The sequence below is a fragment of the Melospiza melodia genome, chromosome Z (genome assembly GCF_035770615.1).
Source record: "Melospiza melodia melodia isolate bMelMel2 chromosome Z, bMelMel2.pri, whole genome shotgun sequence".
Classification (NCBI taxonomy): domain Eukaryota; kingdom Metazoa; phylum Chordata; class Aves; order Passeriformes; family Passerellidae; genus Melospiza; species Melospiza melodia.
The window spans coordinates 45,212,589-45,234,342 of NC_086226.1; the positions used below are offsets into that span (position 1 = coordinate 45,212,589).

At 45.8% G+C, this 21,754-nt stretch overlaps 2 protein-coding genes across 2 annotated transcripts in view; both read left to right on the forward strand.

Annotated features, from left to right (window-relative positions):
• The window catches only part of SLC1A1 (solute carrier family 1 member 1), a 50,039-nt gene extending 38,241 nt beyond the window's left edge, over positions 1 to 11,798 (forward strand). Inside the window, exons 8-12 of the mRNA XM_063179621.1 lie at positions 503 to 610; positions 5,323 to 5,445; positions 5,975 to 6,169; positions 6,662 to 6,796; positions 9,693 to 11,798. Of these exons, the coding sequence (XP_063035691.1) occupies positions 503 to 610; positions 5,323 to 5,445; positions 5,975 to 6,169; positions 6,662 to 6,796; positions 9,693 to 9,939 (808 nt within the window). The 3' untranslated portion in view covers positions 9,940 to 11,798. The remainder of the gene's footprint in view (positions 1 to 502; positions 611 to 5,322; positions 5,446 to 5,974; positions 6,170 to 6,661; positions 6,797 to 9,692) is intronic.
• Positions 11,799 to 14,687: 2,889 nt separating this feature from the next.
• On the forward strand, positions 14,688 to 21,177 carry LOC134431810 (glutamine-rich protein 2-like). Its single transcript, XM_063180006.1, has 16 exons — positions 14,688 to 15,168; positions 15,493 to 15,579; positions 15,795 to 15,899; positions 16,303 to 16,596; positions 16,717 to 16,814; positions 16,960 to 17,068; positions 17,231 to 17,398; positions 17,645 to 17,767; positions 17,974 to 18,036; positions 18,350 to 18,514; positions 18,663 to 18,781; positions 19,436 to 19,501; positions 19,809 to 19,910; positions 20,339 to 20,435; positions 20,606 to 20,681; positions 21,018 to 21,177. Exons 1-16 carry the CDS (start codon positions 14,833 to 14,835, stop codon positions 21,065 to 21,067), a joined length of 2,058 nt encoding a protein of 685 aa, XP_063036076.1. The 5' UTR covers positions 14,688 to 14,832; the 3' UTR covers positions 21,068 to 21,177.
• The last annotated feature ends 577 nt before the right edge of the window (positions 21,178 to 21,754 follow it).

Sequence of the window (21,754 nt, forward strand, 5' to 3'; positions counted from 1 at the left end):
GGCATGGCCTCGTGCAGGTTTATTCTGTGACACAGGTGACACAGATATAACCCCCAGTGCTGCTGGGCAGCTCCTGTAACTACAGGAGACCTTTCCCATCTGTGTGTGATTGCAGACTAGACAGACACTGGTCTCAACCCTGCAAACTTCCACCCCCAGGGAGCCTGTGGTTGTACACAAACATTTGCTGTAACAGGCTATATGCCCATACCCCTTCCTGACTTCTGTATATTCTGTGACACCAAGTTATACAATACTAGCTAGACTATGTGTAGTCTATTTTCCAGGTTTTTTTCATCACCTCTGTTGTAGCCTTGCTGCAAATGAATAAAGTCCAATGTATAACATAATTTAAGAAAAAAAATCTGTTGTTGTGAAATAGGATATCAAAACATATTTTTTATCTGTTTAAAAAAAATTACTCTGGGAGAGAAGTTATTTCATGGTGAGCATACAGTATTTCTGAGAATGCATTTTTGATAGCTTTATTTTTCCTTTCTAGGTATATGCCAATTGGTATCGTGTTTTTAATTGCTGGGAAGATAATAGCAGTTGAGGACTGGGAAATCTTTCGTAAATTGGGTCTTTATATGGCTACAGTAATAATTGGGTATGTAATTTCTTAAATATGCATGCAGTTTTGGAGCTCAGTTGACTACCACTCAATTATCCACCACATCCAATCTTCTAGGTGAGAGACAAAAATTCTCATCAGTGAAAATTATGTGAGGATATGTGAGGATGGTTTGAATGCACATTTTGCTGGATGCATGTTCTGTTTTAAAAAGTCACTGCCTTGCCTTCTAAAAAAAAACCAAAACCCAAAAGTAAATTCCTTTATTGTATTCACTGTTTCATCTTTACAGCTTGTGCTGAAGAAAATATTGTTGTATTAAAGCTGAGGTTATGAATTATTTCTTATTGGGGCTTGCCAGCCTATCGAACTTATACAAATACGTGGATTATGTTGCGAACCTCTATGGAACTTTTTGGGAGTTTTTGGGCCCAAGGTGTTGCAGCACAGACCAAACTCCCTGCTGAATACAGATGCATAGTAAGAGCAGTGCACAATAAAGGATGCTAAAGAGACTGATCCCTTCCCTCCGCAGTACTGAGCAGACAGCTGACATCAAGAGAAGCCCTGGGGATTGCACTGTTTGCTAATTCCCCCTCCAAGGTTAGGGTAGATGGTGAGGCTGCAAAAAGAGAAGTTGTAATCTGAAAAACATAGCCAAGCATCAGAACTTTTTTTCTATTCTTTTTTTTTAGCAGTTGTCTATGTAGAACAGTCTGGGTGCAGGAGGTTACACCTACACCTGTGGAGCCTTTCAGCAGTGGAATTTTAGAATAACTTAACTGCTCCAATTATAGGTTATAATACCAGGTTATTATCTATCTCTGAAAACTATCCTACAAAGGACTCTTTTGTCAGATAAATGTGCTTAAATTTCTGTTTCCAATTCAGTGAAGCATAGCCTTCTAGGCAGTCTTGGTCCATTACCTTAGCATCCACTCCTATAATTCCTTCAGTATACCAAGGACTTATATATGTTTTGTCTAGAGGCTCAGTCCAAAATTGTTCGAGAATTTCTTTCCCCACACGTTGTGCATTTGCATGCTATTCTTCAAATGTCTTTCACACACTTTCTGACAGCCAAAGAGAATGGTAATATATTAGTCTTAAATGCAAACTACTTTATAAATAGTCAAGACAGATCTCTGGGGTTTTTGCATTAATCTGTGCTAGATAAGCATATTTATTTTAAGGTTGTTGTTTTGTTTTATTCATAAGCCAGTATGTTTGGACTAGCTGTTTGAAAATCAGAGATAAAATTTATTTCTAAATATGAATTACTGTTCCAGAAATAGCACTGATTCATTACTTCTTCAAAATGTTACAGAGATGAGTACAAGTTATGTTCATCTAATGCATTATACAGTTTTTGTGAGTATTTCTTTGCACTTGGAAAATAGGTCAGATTTTTAAAGGTTTCAAAAGCTGATATTTACCAAGAGATGGTAAATCAAGACTCTAATATTTTCTATAGAAATTATAAATGACACCCCAACCACAAGGTAGATAGAAATCATTGACAGAATGAGTGTATTACTTCTGCTGGTTTTCTATGTCATTAACTCCAGTTAATTCAGAGAAGGAATATGTTGAATGGATTACTACTGCCCCTTTTGACTTCAGTTTTACATCAGATAGTAAGTTTTAGTTTTAGATGTGATAGCAAGTTTTATGACTATTTACCTATCGATTACTGGTTATAGGTTATGATTTTACTGTGACAAGGCAAGTCTTCCTTAAGGTGTGTGTGAAGGCGCAGTGCCTTCTCCAAAGCACTTTTATTGCAAAGTAACCTGCCACTGCATAGCCTCCTGTTTAGCTGGTAATAATTTGTTTGACAGGCACAAGAATTTAAAGTACATCCCCAGGTGCCATCAAAAACATTAGTGAGCACTAATTTGCATCCTTGGAGAGAAAAATTCTCTGTTCCTCCAAATATGACCATGTTCCCTGATGGGTGCTCTGGTAGAAGACCTCTGCAGCATTTCTGCCTCCTGCAGAGCAGCCTTCCATGAGTGCTGCTCAAGGCGTTGTTTTGCATATTCTCTGCAAAACTGACCATCAGGGAGAGCATGTAATAATCAGATCACAAGAGCAGATATGAACACATACACACAAAGCTATAGGCTACAAGGAAAGGGGGCTTGTTCTACATTTTTCAGCCTGAAAGAATACCCCTTATTCTTACCTCTCAGGAAAAAGGAGAAATGTTGCTCTTTGTTTGGGTCTCTTAAAAACTGCAGTTCCCACCATCAGTTTGGTTTTCATTCTTATGTATTTGACCCTGTCTGCAGTGTATTCTGTTCACTGGTGTCTTCTGTAACTGCTTTTCATCCTCTCTTTAAGCTTGAACCTGAAAATAACAGGTTATCTTAAATGTTTCTTGTATTCCTTTTAAAGATATTTGTCCTATCCTCTGCTTTCTTTCCTTTAACCTCCCTAACCAGCTCATCTTCTTCCTAGCTTAATTATTCATGATCTTTCATAGCCTCAGCCCTACCAGGACTCATCCACCATTGTCTGCAGCTCATCTCAATCTCTCTGTCTGGTTCAGGCCACCATGAGAGAACAGACTTCCCCCAGTGTCTTTGGTGCAATTTGCCACTAAGTATCTCAAGTCTCTCATGATTGATGGTTACAGAGTCAGGATGAGGACATATTAGAAGTTACAGCAGAGGAAAGTCAAAGTGGAGACATAATTTAAGTGCCAGAGGGAACTCAAGCTGAAGGGGGGGCGGGGGAGGAAAGAAAAAAAAAAAAGAAAAAAAGAAAGGAAAAGAAAAAAGCTGCAGCAATTCCTTGTCTCTCCTTGCCTGTGCCTTTTTCTCTTCCTAATGCAGCAAGGAAGCTACATCCCTGTAAGAGATATTCCTACATGGAATGGTAGCTTGGGATTCTGAGGGACATGACTCTTCCTAACTTAAAAATGAATGCTATTAGAATTTCTGTTTTCAATTGCTGATTATGATTTTGGTATAAAAATTCTGCTGCTTTCTGATAATTGCATCTTATGAACAAAAATAAATATTACTTAAAATTTGTTTCAGGAAAACCAGTAGTAGCAAAGCAGATAAACAAAAATATTTTGAATAATGTCATGTTCATGCTACTACTAAAATGATGCAAATCTAAATTTTTCAAATAACTAAGTCAGTATGCTTTTAGACTTAGACATACTCGAAATGCTTACTCTCATTAACATTTTGTTAAGACAGCAAATGGCACCCATACCACTTTATTTTTTTCCTATATTCAGTTTGTTCTCAAGCATGTCACAAACCTAGCAATTTATACAATAATGCCTTGTGTTGGTGCATGTGTAATTTGCTAGATTTCTTTCTAGAGTTATTTATAAAATTTTATCAAGACATGTTGCATGTTATTATTTACATTCCACTAAATATATCATATGATTCTACAATTCTGTGATGAATGTAGAATGAAAACTTCAACTTCATACAGAATGAAAACTTCAATGCCTGTTCCTTTTAAAAAGATAATTTTTCAAGGAAACATATATGTAGGTTTTGTGGATGATTTTTCATGCCATTGTGGATTTCTGTACTGTGACTACTGGTCTCTTAATTGTCTGGTTTTGGCAGAACAAATGGTACCATTATTTATTGCTATCTTTATCAACTGCTCTGAAACCATAAAGCGTTATTACAACACAGGAATGTGCACAGGAACATTTTGTAAGAACAGAGTAAAAATTCCAAGGTCATGGGTGACAGCAGTTTTTGGGTTTATGTTTCCAGGCTATGTGATAATTTCTTTTCACAAAAAGCGAATGTGCTATAATTGCAGCCTTTGAACACAGGGAGTATTCACAGACTCTTCAAATACATTTCATTTCAAACGCACTTACAGCAGTCCGTTTACCTTTTATCTTAATGTCCACAAGCTCTGCATTCCTGTGCATTCAGGATTACTGCACAGTGTTCAAAATCAATGCATAGGTTGAAGGATGATTTCATCCCTGAGACCTATACAAATGCCCAGGCAAATACATCTGAGCTGCTAAAGTCAAGAGAGTGAGTTGATCTTCTATGAGTCAACCCACCTAATTTTAAAAATTAATACTTTCAAAACATATTATTTCAGCATCTTACAACATTAAAAATGCTTAGACTATATACACCTCATTTAAACAGTCTCAAATACCTCACCACATTTTAATTGTAGACCTGAGCTTAGACAGTTTTGCCCACAGCAGATGTCGATTTTTCTAAAGGTCCATATTTGAAGATTCTGCAGAAAATGTGCATTTCAGCTGACCCTGACTGGAAAGCATATTTACCTTTATTTCTAAAACATGTTCTGTAATAAGGGCAGACAAACTGAGGATAATAATTTGACTTGGCTTTCTGACTCTGGTTTGCATTGTAAGGATTTGGGAGAAAAGAGAAATGTTTAAGTGTTATTTCAAATCACCCTCTGCACATCACTTTAAGTATTACATATTAGTTTAGTCTTCTAATTTTTATCAGTTTAAAAATTTTTCAAGTTAATTTTCGCTCAGCTTAGGAGAGACAATTCATATATGGTGTGTCCTTTCCAAAAGGAAGTGTAGAACAGCATTAGTCTGCTTTTTATTACATTCTCTCTAAATTTATCACCTAGGTGAAACACCTTTAGTGTTTCATGATTATATTTGAGGACAGAGCTGGGTACCTATTATCAACATCTTAGTAAAGAAAGACAATGAGATGGATCTATTTGTTTAACTAGTTGATTTTATTTTGCAGACTTGCAATCCATGCCGGTATAGTTCTGCCGCTTATCTACTTTTTAATAGTAAGGAAAAATCCTTTTTGGTTTGCCATGGGGATGGCTCAGGCACTTCTTACAGCCCTTATGACCTCTTCCAGGTAAACAAAAACAGTATCTTTTCTGTAGTGTTCCTAACAGTATTGCATGGTCTGTGCTCTGCTTTTATTGCTCCTTTTTTAAAAGCCCTGGTATCAGCTGGACAGTTCTCAGTCCCTCCTCTGGAGGCTGAAATACTGTTTTCAATGTTATTTCTGTCATAACCAAAGGACACTACAGAGTGTGTTAGCCTTACACCAAATGAGAGTCTGCCTTTCCCTGGAGGAGGCAGTTCTTTGCCATTCAGTTCATTAGCCGCAGACTTGACAGCATTTAAGTGGTTGAACATTTTTTGTGACTACATATACCATGGCAATTTACCATGTAATTTTGAGAACTAACACTTAGCTATTTCTTCCAATATTTAGAAGGTATAAGAGAGGTTGCTTTGCTTTTTCATGGTGCAGCCTCCCTTCCTGCCTTAGATCTCCTTTTGAGTCATGGAGCAGATCATGCTCTGAGCAAAAGGAAACATAATAGAAATGGTGTGTTGTTGCTTTCACTAATTTTATGTGTTTCATTATGTGCCAGTTCTGCAACTTTGCCTGTCACCTTCCGCTGTGCAGAAGAAAAAAACTTGATTGACAAAAGAATCACAAGGTTCGTTCTTCCAGTTGGAGCTACCATCAACATGGATGGCACTGCTCTTTATGAAGCAGTAGCAGCCATATTTATTGCACAGCTGAATGACTTAAAACTGGATATTGGCCAAATAGTTACCATTAGGTAAGACTAAAGCCATCACATACATTTTGTGGGAAGTGAGCTTTTTTGTGAATGGTACATTCGGATACCCCATGGGAAAGTTTAACCTATCATTCACAGCATAAGAAATAACAAATATTCTCATTTCTTGATCCAAGGAGTAGCCAGTGCACCCTGATGGGGAGGTAGGATGGATCAGGATATACAACACTGTTATGAAAATTGCTATTATTCTTTCCTGCAAACACTTGCAAACCTAACTCAGCCTCTACCTTTGATCCATCCAGTTTGCTTGCTAGACATGTGTTGCCTGTTATTCTGTAGTGTAACCATAAGAGTACATCAGAACATAGCTTGTCCTATAAACTTGATACCAGACTTTGAGTAAATACTATTCAGGATGAAATCTGAAACATTTAGGCTTCTTTCTTGCAGTGAAATTAAACTATTTGTGTCAGAAAACAGAGTAACATGTCTTCTGAATGCCTTTTCTGGGTTTTATTTGGGATTTAGCGTCACAGCTACAGCAGCCAGCATCGGGGCTGCAGGCGTGCCCCAAGCCGGACTTGTTACCATGGTGATTGTGCTGAGTGCCATTGGCCTGCCTGCCGAGGATGTTACTCTGATCATTGCAGTTGACTGGCTTCTGTAAGTTTAAGGCACCTCATATTTAATGTTTTTTTCTTTTTTTCTTTTTCCCTATCTTTTTTTTTTAATGTTTGCATAAGTTGCCTAGAAATGTGTGAGTCTGAGAAAGAAAGCAATAACATCATTTAGTTTCAGAAAATGGACAGAGATTATTCTTATGGCCAGGCTTGTTCAGAGTTAAATGCAGTAATGGCTTTGATTGTGGGATAAGTCCTGCATGGGATGGCAGTGAATAACCTCCCATTCAGAGATGCTATCTGCCTTAAAGTAGTGGTCACATCACTAATAAATCATGAGCATCATCCTCAAGACAGGCAAATTGGATAGTACCAAGAAATGTCTCTAGAGTGTCAGAGACGCCACCACATTATGCTAAACACATACATCATTCATAAAACTGAAATGTAGCCACAAGCTGCAAAGCACATGATATCCATAAACTGGCAGTGGAACACAACATGAACAAAGCAAAACTGACCCTGGATTCCCTGTGCACACATATAGCAGGGTGTACACAGATCTGTGCTGCCAGCACTACTTTGCTAGGACTGTTCTTCACTGAGAGCACTCAGGGCCCAGCCCTCAATCAACAAGCACACATTTAAATTTGGAAAGTGATTCTTATGCCTAATCTAAACCATATCAGAACACTTCAAAACCTCTCAGTCACATTCATCTGCTCTTTCTGGAGAGAAGCCTTTGCATCAGAAATCTTTTCTGTTCAAGTTACACCAGTGTGTATCTCTGCCAATTTTGCAAAAGCCCAAAGAATCACAGAGTGTATTCTGGAGGTCAGAAGGCTATCAATACTCAGTTTTGTTCCATTATATAGAGGATTCACAAGTTAACAAGTATAACTTCAGGTTTTTTGCCTCCTAAACTGTGTGAGCTTTGGTGATCAGGCCAAGGTCTTTTTCACCTGCAGTTTGCATGAATGACATTTCACTGGTATCAATCCAGTGATCTTAATAATTTCATAGTATTTGCATGTCTTCTTCAGGTATATTTACATTCAAGATAAATGCCTTGCTGTTCCTCCTCTGGCCTTTCCAGTCATTTTATTGAAGGATTTCTGGTGGCAACCTATGTATTTCACAGATATATTTAATTTATTTACTATATAACTCAATTTTGCAAATAGAGAGAAATGCCAGTCTCCAGAAAATCAGGGCTATTGTATGGATCCAAGAATCAATTCCATTTATGTATAAGCATAATTTCTCCAAAGGAACCAGTTCTGTCCACAAGTAATTTTCCCAGTCAGCTGTCTGCAAAAGGGTCTAATAGTTTTGTGTGCTGTGCTCCACAGTAATTTTGTTTTCTTTAGCTCTCTTCTATTCCTAGTGGGCATTTAATGTTTTTAAGGATAGTGCAGATCAGTACAAACCGCTGGCTCAGAGCAGGTATCTGAAGAGTCTCAGACCACCCAAATGTATAATGGTTCCTTTATCCAAAGTATTTGTCCAGCCTCCTGCAAATTGCAGAACAGAGAGCTCCTGAGTTAGAAGTGATTTTTGTCTTCTTCTACGAATGCCTCATTGCTTTGGGACCCATGTTTCCACAAGTCCTTCAGAGATGAATTCCACATTCTAATGATGCAGAGATATAATTGAATTTTGTTTGTTTTCATCTACGCCCTAATAATTTCATTTGATGCCCTTTACTTACCTTATGGGAGTGAGAGAGAAAGAGAACAATACCCTATTTCTCAGAGCAATCATGACTTTATGGATCTGATTTTTACTCCACTTTAGAAGTCTGTAGCTTTTGTGGGTTTTAGACACAATATTAGTACATGGAAGGTTCATGTTCCACCGTGAAACATACAAATAATTCAAGATGTTTCTGGTTCTAATTAAGGCAGTTTTCAGACTAAGATATGTTTTGCTGTGTAAATTAAATCAAATAGAATAGTGCTATTATAACCAATGAGTTTCCAGTGGTGTTGATTCACTCACTTGTCACACTGATTCTACTAGAATCTTTACAGCTCTCTCTTCCTTTCCCTAACATATATTTTTGTTGCACATAGAAAACTTTTTTAGCACTAGAATTCAGCAGTTTTGTAGAAGTATTGGGAAATACTGTAAATATATCCACCTCAAGGTCTCTGCACAGAAAGAGAAACTTGTTCTGCCACAGAACCTTTGTAGTGCTCTGTAGCTGAAAAGAAAAACAGGGAAGCATGGCCTTCCACGCTCCATACCATACTTCCACATCGATTTTCAAATTCTATTATGTTGCAAGGGTTTGTTGTTCCTCTGCCAAGTAGCAGCAGGTTTTTAAGGCCTGCATGTCACATTTCTGTCTGGAGAAAAATCAGTAGTGCAGGAGTATCATATTCCTTTAAGTGAATTTTTTAGTATAGGTTTGTCCTTCAGCCCTTAAATAAGGAGAAGCCAGCAGAGGACAGGCCTTTCCCTTTGTCAGCTTTGGGCCAGAATACTGGACATCCTGGGCTAGGTGCTCTTCTGGCTGAGGACATGACTGTTAGAATGACAAAAGGCACAATGCAGATTCTGCTGCTGCACCCCACAATCTATCATTACAAGAGGGAACCAGCTTTGTAGCATACTTCAAGGGCCTGAGAGGTGATCCTTCCAACATTTTGTACGGCTATACCACACCACTTGGCTCTAACAGACAAGTGACATGACTTGCAGTTTTGCATGTCCTGTACAAAATAATTTCTCATGAAAATTACCCCAGGCTTCTTCAAATACCTGTGGGTAAAATTCTGATTCTTGTTTTAAAAGACTGTTTTCTTTTAATTGAATAATTACCCAAATCTGCACTGGGAAGAAAACAGTGTTGCATGAGCTAGAGTACCTTACTTTTACTAAAAGGATTTTCTTAACAACTGGATGGTGTGTCTGACAACTTTTTTGTTCCGTAGGGATCGATTCAGAACAACGGTGAATGTCTTGGGAGATGCCTTTGGTACAGGAGTAGTGGAGAAGCTCTCAAAAAAGGAGCTGGAGCAGATGGATGTCACCTCTGAAGTCAACATAGTCAATCCTTTTGCTTTGGAAACAGAAATACTTGATAATGATGAAACACAGGCCAAGGAATCTTACATCAATGGAGGCTTTGCTGTAGATAAATCTGATACCATATCCTTTACACAGACATCCCAGTTCTAAAGCCAATAGCTTTGAGATAAAACAGGAGCACTAAGCATGGCTATATGCAATATCTCAAAAAGCTAAAAGGAAATTGAGAATTAATTACATCTCACATCTGATTTACCACACAGACCCTGATTCTCCTTACTGGTTCTTCCCCTGCTCATCATCTCCCTCAACAGTTTGAACTCACCATTTTTAGTCTTTACTTGATAGGCTGAAGAAAAAGACAGTTGTAAAATACTTTTTTTTTTAAGAATATATACTATTCCTGAGGCTGTGAAATGCCTCTCTGGAATCAGCATGCTCATAAATGGGTCATTAGCTGGGACAGCCAAATGTGTTTTACTCAGGAGTAGCACAGCATTTTACACATTACCACATCACAAAGTACCTGTATGAAATCCCTTTTTACATCCTTGCCTTCTAAACAGGTTGCACTGTAACTTGATCATTTGCCAAAATGCTAATTTCTGCAGCTGAGGGGATACTACTTGCATGATTCAGGAAAAAAACAGACCAGAAGGGCCTTGAAATAAGTACGTTTTACTGTGAATAGGGTTTAGTTTTTATTCAATTGTGAAATAATTAGTCACTGAAAGGGGTCCAGTATTTATGCAGCTAAGTTTCCTCATACCTTTCATGTGAATGCCAGATGCTGGTATTGGCTTTCAGATGTGAAATAAATTGCTCTGAGCTTGCTCTTCTGGCACTTGAGCTATTGTAAAGTTATACTTTACCTATTTAGGTCAACTTTGATGGCTTCCTCATACATTTCCATCAGAAACAGAATCTCATTTTCTATTGTCCATTTATGATTTTAACAAAATATTAGTCAGTCCAAAAGTAAGAAGAGATCATGAGAACAAAAGTGCAGAGTGCAAATTCTAAATGTTTCTTCCTTGCAATAAAAGCAGATAGATAGATATATATACATATATCAAGAACACAGGAATGAGACTTTTCTCATAGAAAGAAGCCACTTTCACTAAACTCTTTACACAGACTGGTTGGGGTTTTTTGGCTCTTTGGTTCTGTTTGTCAGTTGAACATGCAAGTTTATAGCTGCAACACCACTATAGTGCCAACCTGTCAGCTAAACTATATCTTATGAACCATTTCTGGACCTAGAAAATCATCTCCTCAGGTGGCTTGCTGTAAGATAAGCACCGAGAACTTCCTCATTAAAAATCTCCATTTTCTATAACATTTTACACAAGATTTCCATGGTGCAAAAATCACTCTCTCTTGGGAGGAGTTGATGTAACAATTTTTTTTCTGCCTTGCACACTGAAGAAGTTTAGCCATTTTATATATAACTTAAACTGAAATTCATATATAGTTATTTCTTTGTGAATAAGCTTGTGGTAAGCATAAATAAGCATTTATTTGCTAACAAAAAACCCTTCAAATACCTGCAGTGTTATATACTTGATTCAATCCTACACTTTTGTATTTAGACAGACCAGAAGTGTGCCAAAGAGAACTGATTAAGAAGAAAACATTTACTGTAGATTTTGATAAATTGCACCTTAAATTAATGAGACATAATACTGCATTTAAATTTAACATCAAAAACTATATGAAATGTTAATCTAAGTATTGGTAAATTTATACAATAAAAAGAAAATGTACAGATTGAGCAAATCAATCTTTTAAGTTTGCAGAAATAGTATGAGACAGTCTTTATCTGTGTAGCTTTGCTTATGGGAGGAAAAAGCCTACCAGTTTCCATGACGAGCCTATAATCTCTGCCTTGTCTTTAACCAGCTTTTTAAGTCACCCTTTTATGATCACTTTATTATTTAGTCACCCTGTTAATGATGTACTGTTAAAAGTGTTCCTAATGTGTTATAAATAAATAATTTCTCTCATTACTCTTGTTTTAGCCTACTATCTTCTCCTTAAGAGTTCCTTTAGCTATAACAAGAAAACCAAACCCCATCAAACTCAGGGTTTATGTTATTGTCTCTAGTGATTTAGCTGTAATTTTGGCAAGAATTGCTCTCTTCCTCCAATAAAATAGAAGTTTAAGAGCAGAGTGCTGAGATTGCAAGAAACCCCTCTAACTACAGATGACCTGGATTCATGCTATTATTAAACACAGGCTAAGCAGGTGTTTACCTATAACTTACTCATCTGGATCAGATTCAACTGAGCAGGTGTTGATGGTATTGTTTTGCCATCCTACTCATCTATTACATCTATAACCAAGAGACCAAAGCATATGCTGAAGATCCTCTTAACTCCAAGGATGCTTTTCTTGACACAGTATTTCAAGTGTGTACCTTCTATATGTGTGGAAACACCCTGCTTGAGCAACGTCTCCTCTTTTCCACAGTCTCCTGGTCTGGAAGATTTGAAGAGTGGTGAAGAATCACTGTTAGAAAGGCATCTGCAGATTTTGGCCCTTTACACCATGTTGTTATGTTCTTGTAGGGGTTTTGGGGCTGCAGAAGCTTAGCACAAGATTGGACTCTGCATTTTGAATAGTGTTTGTGACTTTAATTTGACCTGGAGGACCAGGTTACCCACACACCATCCCTGCCAAAATACTCAGGGGCTTATAGTTGACTCAACTCTGAACGAGGAAAGAAAAGCACTTGCACATAAACATACACAGGTCTGTCAACACACGCAGGTCAGCTATATCAGATCCACAAGATCTAAAATTGCATAAAAACCACTGTGACATATGCAATTCACTTGTTCTTTAATATTCTCTGATATGACCAGAAACTGACCAGTGTTGCATGCGCAGGCAGGAGGCAGCCAGTGGACCCCCACGCTGGGACACCACAGGATCTGTGGCCTCATCCTGCCATCACCACACAAACACCTTCTGCATCACTTGCCCCTCCTCACAGGGTCAAGGTCTTTAAGGTGCCTGGTGACCCATGAGAACCCATAGCCTGGTGACCTGCCCCAGACCCATGGGGACCCTTAGCCCCATCTCAGGGTACTGCTCCTAGCTGCAGACCTCCAGTGGAGATGGGGACTTCCTGGGGACAAGGACCTCTGGGCACTGGTAGAGGAGGGTTCCTGGTCAGGGACCTTCAGACTCTCAGGGAACATGCCATTTGAGGGTCATGGGTGGGTGACATTCCCACACTGAAGTGGCCCTGTTCCCATGGCCCTCTACTCCCCCCAAAGGAACCTGCTGTAACAGGGTCAGGGCCAGGGTGTTAGAATCACTCACAAGTTTCTCACCAGAGGAGCTGGAGGACTTATTTAAAATTTGAAATCCTGGTGTCAAAGCAGATCTTAGGCACAGCTGCATTCCCACTGCATGTCACAAGTGGCACAGGGACTAGTGGGAGCTCTGGGACTGAGCATACTGGAAGCACAAGGATGGGGGAGCTGGGCTGGCCGTGCTAGGTAGGACATGCTTGCTGGCAGCCTGGGAAGGCATTCTCATTGTGTGTTCTCAGTGGGCACTGGTAGAACAGAGATGGGCTGTTCTGGGAGTCCTAGTGTAGCAGTACTGGCAGCGCTGGGCTGAGGGTACCGGGTCATTGGGCCACACTGAGATGAGAGGCACTGGGGGCAATACAAGCAGTGTGTTTTGGGGTGTGGTTTAGAGGCCGGATGTGCTAGGCCAGGCATTTTGGGGGAGTATTTGTGGTCCATTGTGGATATTTGTGGGCCACGGACTGGTTTTGAGGGCTATTTGGGGTGCCTAAGGGTCATGGAGCAAAGGCTGTCCCACAGAGTAGCTGTCCCCCTCCATGTCTGAGGTTTTGGAGTTCAGTGTGATGCTGGAGTGGGAGTCCCCTCAGGATAACAGCAACTCCAAGGGCAACCACTACACTGTGCAGAAGGTGATGGGGAAACCCCTACCCACTGCCCCCCAACTGCCTTCCCTTAGAATCCCCAAATGATGCCTGGGTCCTCTTCTGGTTGTGAGGGGACAGCCTGGATGCCAGTGTTCCACTTCTGGCCTCGTGGGGGAACCCTAGACACATAGATCTCCTCCTGGCTGTGGGGAGTCGCCCAGACACCATCCCGTCCTTGTCCTGAGGGGCCATCTGGGCATCTGGGTCCTATCCGGAGACCATCTCAAGGAGGGCACACCAAAATCTGGATCTCTTTGGGGAGCTGCCCAGATACATTGTCTCCTCCTGCTTGTGGTGGACACCCCAAATACCTGGGAGTTTTGTGTTTTGGGGTGCCACCTGTCCTCTGTCCCTGAGAGCCCAAAGAGGGAGCAGGTGTGGACAAAACCACCTCTCTTTGCTGCCCCCACATCCAGCTGCCTGGGTCTTTCCGGGATTTTGAGACTGAGCAGGGGGTCCCTAACTCAGGCCATGTGTCCATGTGTGTGTGTCCAGGACTTAGACTGAAGCACTCGAGTTCCATCATGGCCCGTGCTCGGGCCCGTGGCTCGAGGCCCCGCGGCAGCTGAATCACTGCTCTCAACTGCGCTGTACCGGGCAGCCCAAGGGGGGGCGACACCTGAGGGGACGGGGGTCGGGGGGCTCGGGGCACCCCCACTGCTGTCCCTCCCAGCCCAAGGTGGAATGTAGATAGACATCAAGGGGAGCAAGGCAATTTTGGGGCTCCTAACCACATGTTCCCCCAATCCAAGGTGGGGTGGCTGAAGAACAAGGGGCCATCAGGGAGGACCCCTCCAGCCAAGGGCCACCACAGCTGCAAACACGGGAGTCGATGATCTGTAAGAAGTCCCTTCCGATCCGGAAGGGATCCTCCATGGCTCCGCGACAGCCGGCTGACAGGGCCAGGCGTTACCTGGCAACAAGCGACACCACAAACACAGGGACCCGCGATCGGGGCTCTGGAAGGCAGAGGAAGAGGAGGAAGGAGGGTGCTGGCTGCCCTCATTCCTAACTGCAGCTTCCTTCCGAGCACGGAGAAAGGACAGGTGCTGTGTTTTCGGGCAAGGCAGCAGCCATGGCGTCAGGCAGCCTGTTTCAGCTGCTGGATGAAGCCATCGGGACGCCCGAAGTCAATGTTAATTTGGAGGCGCTCCGCAGACTGCTGAGGGTCATATTGGAACACCTGAGCCTGCTGGGTCTGCAGGACGTGATCCCCCAGGAGGGGGCCCAGGAAGCCGCGCCCGCCCCGGGGCAGAGCCCTGCCGCCGAGGCATGGGACACAGGGCAGCCTCCCCAGCCGCCGGGGGAGGATGAGCTGCAGGGCACCAGGAGCGGCTCTCCTGTCACCTCGGGGGCTGCCGACATGGTACAGATGGAGAAGACTGATGCCAAAGAGAGTGGCATCTCCAAGGTAGAGGCTTTTCCCACCCCCCTGGGTGCTCCGCCCAAGACTCCCACTCTCGTGGGGTCTGTGCCCTTATTTGAGGGTTTGGTTGAAGCCCAAGCTCTGAGCAGCATGTTGACTCTCATTGTGGGAAAGGGAGGGAGATTTGGAGAGAAAATCTGGGGCTGAAACACTGCTCTGGGTGCCTTGGGCCTTCCCATGTTGGGTCTTTTCCTGCTGAGCCAGGATGTGCCATAGGCTCCCCAGGGCAGGAGCTGGAGTCTCTGGGGTGCTGCTTGCCTGGGGCTCACCCCCAGCATGTGTCTCTCCTAAGCCACTGCTCTCCCCCAGGAGTCCCACAAGGAGATGGCTGGGATTAAGACCATGCAGTTCAACATGGGAAAGGAAATCCAGAAGATCAAGGAGGCGCTTGGCCAGGTGAGCTGCCACCATCAGCATGCTGCAGGTGGGAGACAGCAGCCAGTGACCTCTCTGTGCACTGGAGGTTCAGCTGCATCCGGCCCTGCCAGATGAATGGAGGGTGCAACCCACAGTGCCCAGCTATCTGGCTGTGCCCCCAGGTGCAGGCAAAGGTCCTGCAGGTCCCCAGGGACCCTGCCATGAGGCTCATCCCACTTACACCCCTCTCCTAGACTACGGATCTCTGCAAGGATCTCTGTAAGGAGATCAATGAGATGAAGGCCACACAGTCCCACATGGGAGAAGACATCCGGATGATCCAGGAAGCACTTCGCCAGGTGAGCTGCTGCCTTTGGGAGGGAATTGGGCCCTCCCTGCCTCCCTGCCCCCTCTGCCCTGTGTCCGTGGGTGTCACCCACTGTGAAGGTCACTGGGAGGGAAGAGTGGGAAGGGTGTCCTGTGAGGGAAGCATGGAAACTCAGCCTTGCTCACTAGGAGGCCCCCACCTCTGCCTGTAGATCAACCTGGCAGTAGAGGTCACTGCCGGCCTCAGCCAAAGGGTTGCTGAGGCATTTTGAACTAAACAGTCCTGAAAAAAGGGAAAATGTGGAAAGAAAGAAGGTAAAGATCTACCAGTACTTGGCAGCCACAGCCCACCCAGGGTCTCTCTGGCTTAGGCACAAGCGCAGTTGTGGATGTTTTGGGGTCCTGATTGCAGTCCCTCTTCTCACTCCACTCCAGGGGAACCTCCAGGATGCTGCTGGCCAGCCACTGGTCCTCCACAGCCAGCCTGCCCCTGCCAAGCCCTACACTTCAGACACGGACAAGCTGGGGCAGAGCCCTGCTATGCAGAGCACCACCCCTGGGGTGCAGACAGGGACCTCCAGTGTCCAAAGTGGCACCACTGTGACACAGCCTGGTTTCCAAGCAGGCCTTCCAACTATGGAGAGCATCCTCAGAAACCTATCTGAGCTCCAGGGCCAGATGTCCTCCCTGCAGAACCTGGCCAGAGACCTGCAGGGTGAGAAGGAGAAGGTAAGCCCATATCAGTCCCTAAGGGGGCAGCAAGAATGCCAGGGGGAGTTGGCAGAGAGGAGGCAGGCAAAGGAGACCATGGGGTCCATGCTCTGACTCTGCCACTACCACCCTTCCCAGATCAGACAGCTGCAGGATGCCCTTGGACAGCTGGGTGTGACTGTAGCCGAGCGCGAGCACGACGTGGGTGGCACCAAGGAGAGCCTCCTACAGCTGGAGTAAGAGGATGGGGAGAGGATTTTGTATCCTATGGGGCTGCAGGGGAGCCAGGAGGAATGGAGGGTGGCAATCCAGGAGCATCAGATTTGGGGAGCAAATTTTGTGGAGGTTCAGCCTGCCTTGTGCCCTCATCTTGTTGGCTAGGCCTGCACTGCAGGAGATTAAGCAGGAGCAGAAGGAGCTGAGACAGGAGCAGAATATTACCAAGGCCATACTGCAGCAGGTGGTTACAGATGACCAGCTTCAGGATCAGGTGAGGTTAGGAGGCAGCACTCCAACTGTTGTCTTGAATGGCAGGCTGCTCCTTGTGGGGTTCCTGGCCACATTCCCTGCCTGGTCAGGGCCATCTGGGCACCAGGTTCTGCTGGCTGCATCCATTCTATCTCAAAATCTATTCATTCTCCCCTTTCTGCAGCTGAATGAGTTGAGAGCAATGATGGGGACTGGGAGGCAGCAGCAGGGAGAGACACACACAGACAACAAGCTTGTGAGGAAGCTCCTACACCGCTGTGAAAGGCTCCAGCAGCAGGTGGACTCACTGGTGCCACAGCTGGTGCAGAGGTCACTGCCAGACAAGACCCAGGTGCGCAGCTGGCAACATGGAGGGCTGCATCGGGACCCTCTGTCTGTGCTCACTGTAATGTAGAGCAGCCCCTTGCTACCCCCCAGCTTGGTTTGGACAGGTCAGCAGTATGGCAGGAAATTAAAGCCTTGATACAAATGTCCAGCTGGCACTGACTGCTCATAGCCAAGTAACCCATATCTGTCCTTCAGGGCAGCCAGATACCTCTTGCATGACACTATCTTGTCATCTTTCTCCCTGGAGCAGGAGGAGGAGCTGCTAAAGAGCATCCAGGCCACTGTTGTGCGGGTGGAAGGGGACTGCGAGCAGCTCGGCTACCTCACGGGGAGCCTCCGGGATGACCATCGCCAGCATCAGAGAGATATCGAGGTTGGTGGCTGGACCCCCAGAGGCTCAAAGTATCCCCCAGGCACACCAAGGCTGGTCTGATCACACAGAGGTCTGATCCCCTGCCCACCTTCTCGCAAGCCCTTTGTTGGTTCAAATGGCCTTTCCCAAAGAGCAGGGAGCCCTGGCTGGCCAGAACACAGCTCTGACCCTGCTGTGGTGTCATGAGATGCTTTTTGCATTGGAAGGCTCTGTTCCGGTCCCTGGAGGGTCTTGAGAAGAAAGCAGACAAGGAGGACCTGCTGCTGCTGGTATGGTCTTGAGAGGTCCATCTTCAGCCCGGGGGATCTTGGGCAGGGTGACAAATGCACTTTGCTCTTTGGGCACGCAATGGCAAACTGGCTGGATGGGGAAGGGGGAGGGTGTGAGTACTTCTAGACTGGCTGCAGATCCCTTGCCAGGTCCCTCTGTCCATCTCTTTAAATCCCTTTGACCCCATGAGGGTGATGGCGTAAGCAGGCCACACAGGAATGTTTCTGCCTCTATCCCCAACACACAGAGGCTGGCCCTGCCTCTTGTACCTCTGCCCTGTCCCACCTCTCTCCTGCCTTTCCTCCCTGCTAGAAAGTGGACAAAGCTGCCCTGGGCAGCAAAGTCAATTGCGCCCATTTTGATGAAACCATGGAGCATCTGGAGGAGAGGATGCGGGAATTGCTGAGACGTGTGCAAGGTCAGGAGCAGCGCTGGCAGGAGGCCCAGCAGCAGTTCAGTGATGCCCTGGACTCCAAGGTGAGGGGTACCTTATTCTCATGGTACAAAACTGGCTCCTTGGGGGCTTTGCAGCCTGAGGCAGCCTCCCTGTGAGGTTTCCCCCTCTGCTGGCTTTTCCCATGTTCCATCCTGGAGCAGCTGGTTAAGGGTATGCATCTGTCCACAGCTGGATCGCCTGGAGCTTGGGCCTTTCCAGAAGCAGCTAGAGGATAACTGGGCAAAGATCATTAAGGATCTCAAGGATGAGTTGACAGTAGAGGTTGGCGATGCAGCTGGAATTAAGAAGTGAGTGCAGTGGGATGGTACTGGCTTTGGTAGCAGCACTGGCCTCATTCCTTCCTGTATGGTACCCTGGCATCAGAACAATGTAGCCAACAAACGGCAGGGATGCTGACAAAGCAGCTGCACCTTCTTCACCGATCAGTATCAGGTTCCCCACATCAAAGGAGGCACAAGAATGGGCATCTGCAAAACGAAGCTGTGCAAACCAGAACTGGGGTGTGGGTGCAAAGGTTCAAGGATGGAGAACAGAGGGTTGTTTGCCTGGGCAAGGGTGCAACTCATGGTGCCACAGGCCTCAGTCATGACCTGCCCACCTTGGCAAGATGGAGGGGAGTTGTGAGTACTGACAAGGTGATGACACCGGGGAAGAGCTGGTTTGGATGTCAGTGTGGGTGCCTGCCCCCTTCCCATCATGTCCCTGCCTGCTCTGGGCAGCTATGGGCCACAGACACAGTTCAGCAGTTCCAGTGCCGCCAAGGCAAGCTTATCTCCTTGTTCCCTTGGATGGGAAGAAAACCAGGCTCAACATGCCACACCTCCCGGTGCAAACATTGAGGCTCCCTGCAGCAATGTGCCTGGCACCTGTTGCTGCCTGTGAGCTGCTGGCTGTGTGCACTGCAGCCCTGTCAGGAGCTCACCCAGCCCTTTCTCCCTTAGGCAGCTGCTGGTCCCTTTCAAGTGCCTGTCCTGCGACCGGCAGCTCAACGTGCAGGTGCCTGGCCCGTGAGTAGCACCCAGCACTGGTATACTGGGGAGCTGCGTGGGTGGGACAGGGATGGGTGTGCTTGTCCCCAGCTGTCTCAGGCACAGGGGTTAGACTCTGCTGAGGGGCCTGGGGGGCTTGACTCTGCTGAGCCCCCTCTGAAGTCATGTTTTTCAGATGTGGAGTGTTCCCTCCAGGAACACTTCTCTGAGGGCAGCAAGCAGAGTGTTGCTGGGGGGTACAAGTCTATGGGTTTTGGTACTCTGCCCCAAGCTGGAGTGCCTTATTTGTCCCCTGTCACCCACCCATGGCTCCTGCCCTCCCCAGGCACATTGACACACTGCCACTGATTCCATCGCTGCCCAGCAGCCATGCTCCACACCCCTCTACCAGCGGCACAGAGGAGCAAGCACAACAGAACGGTCACAGGTAGGGGACATAGGGACCCATCACTGGCCTCTGGTATGCTGGGTAGTCCTGCCTTGGCAAGGGAGATCTCGACCCTGAATGGGAGGCACAGGGGGCCAGGGGGCCTGGGCAGGGTAGGCTAGGGGAGCAGAGGGTCAGCTGTACTTGCCCCAGGTGTCTGGGCTTTTAAAGCCCATACTGCACTGCTCAAGCCCTGGTCTCAGTGGCACTGAAGCCAGGTATTATCAGTTGTATCTGGTCTCAGCCTGACCTCAGGCTTGGTGGGGACTCAGCACAGTGGGACAGGCATGGGTTTCCTGCAGCAGTTGTTGGGGAGTCAGCAGGGACACCTGTCAGTAGGGAGCACCCTCTGCCCCCCCGCTTCTCTGGCACAGTGGGATGAAGCTCAGTGATGGACAATGAGCACATCTCCATGCTCCATCCCTCAGGAAGCTGGTCAATAGCAAGTTCCTCAAGTCGCAGAGCTGCAAGGGTCAGGACACATGCAGTGCACCGCTCAGGCATGTCCTACAGCTCTCCAAAAAGGTAGGGATGGTGAAGGGAAGAACATCAGGGAGGAACAAGGCTGGGAGAGAGATGCTGAGCATCTGAAAGCCACCCTACCTCAGTTTCCTCAAGGAGACATGGGTTGGGAATGTTGCTTGGGGATGCTGAATTGAGCCCCACATTGCAGCCAGCCATTCTCTCCTTCCCAGCCTAGCGTGATTGAGCTGCTGAGCAGAGATGATGGCAGTGTGGACCAGGTGGAAAAGAGGGCACAGGATGAGCTGGGTATGGCCTGTCAGGGCTCCGGTGCTGGGGGGAGAGAGCACCAGCTGTTTGCTGGTGATGGGTGGGCAGGGCTCTGTCTGCACACCTGGGCAGGTGCCGCGAGGGTCTGGGCAGGCTGAGGGGGGGTGGAAGGAGGATGGAGGGGGGTGACTGGTGGATGGGACAACTAGTCCTTGGGTGTGTTCAAGACGGAGTGCAGTGTGGAGATGGCCCTGGCCAGTGTGGGAAAACAGCCCATATGTTGGAGGGCAGGGGCCAGTACCCTGTCCCTGAGGATCTCTGGCCATGCAGATGACCCTGGGCTTCAAGGCGCTTACCTCTGTCCTTCATCCCCAGGCCCCACCACCTTAGAAGAGGACCAGCCAGCTTCAGATGTCAAAAACTGATCCCAAGCACTGCAAATCCAGTTCCCCTGGATGGAACTAGTAGCCAGGCAGCTAGATGTGACTGGATGCTTGGAGCCCTGCATGAAATAAAGGACCAGGACAGCTGCCCAAAGGGATTTCTTTTTCAAGTTAATAAAAATATTTTAACCTGCTGTGTTTGAGATATTCTAAGCAAGACTGATTTCAAAACTAACCTCTCACTTCAGAGCTGCTACCCTAAAGCTGGACAGGTGCCACAGGGAAGGGCGAAGTTTTGGTGGGGACAGGAGCAATAGAATTTGGGGTGAGGCCCCAGACTGGGTCATTTGGGTATGTGGGGGGTGTCTCTGAGCCTCGTGGAGGGGCTGGAGGTGCCTCAACCCACGGGCTGTCGAGGTGCAAGAGGTGTAGCTCCTCCACCTATGCTGCTGGTGCCCCGAACTGAGCTTTGGCAAGGCTGCTGCAGCGCCACACATCTTGGGGGAACTTGAAATGAGCCCAAGAAGCACTGCTCCCTCTCCCACATCAGGCTCAGGGCAGGGTTTAATACCATCATCATCATCCATGATTTACACTCTGAGTGAGGAGTGAGCTGGAGCACCTCCTCGTGGCCTGAAAACTAGAGTGCACCTTCCTGACTCCTCCCAGGACACTGGATTCACAGCATTAATCTGGTCTTTACAGCGGGCTTGGACCTGCTTTGAACTA

Excerpts from the sequence above, each read along its gene's own strand:
- LOC134431810 (XM_063180006.1), top strand. The coding sequence starts at position 14,833 with ATGGCGTCAGGCAGCCTGTTTCAGCTGCTGGATGAAGCCATCGGGACG. Across the intron at positions 19,911-20,338 it reads GCACAACAGAACGGTCACAG|GAAGCTGGTCAATAGCAAGT; the intron begins GTAGGGGACATA and ends TCCATCCCTCAG. Across the intron at positions 20,436-20,605 it reads TCCTACAGCTCTCCAAAAAG|CCTAGCGTGATTGAGCTGCT; the intron begins GTAGGGATGGTG and ends TCTCCTTCCCAG.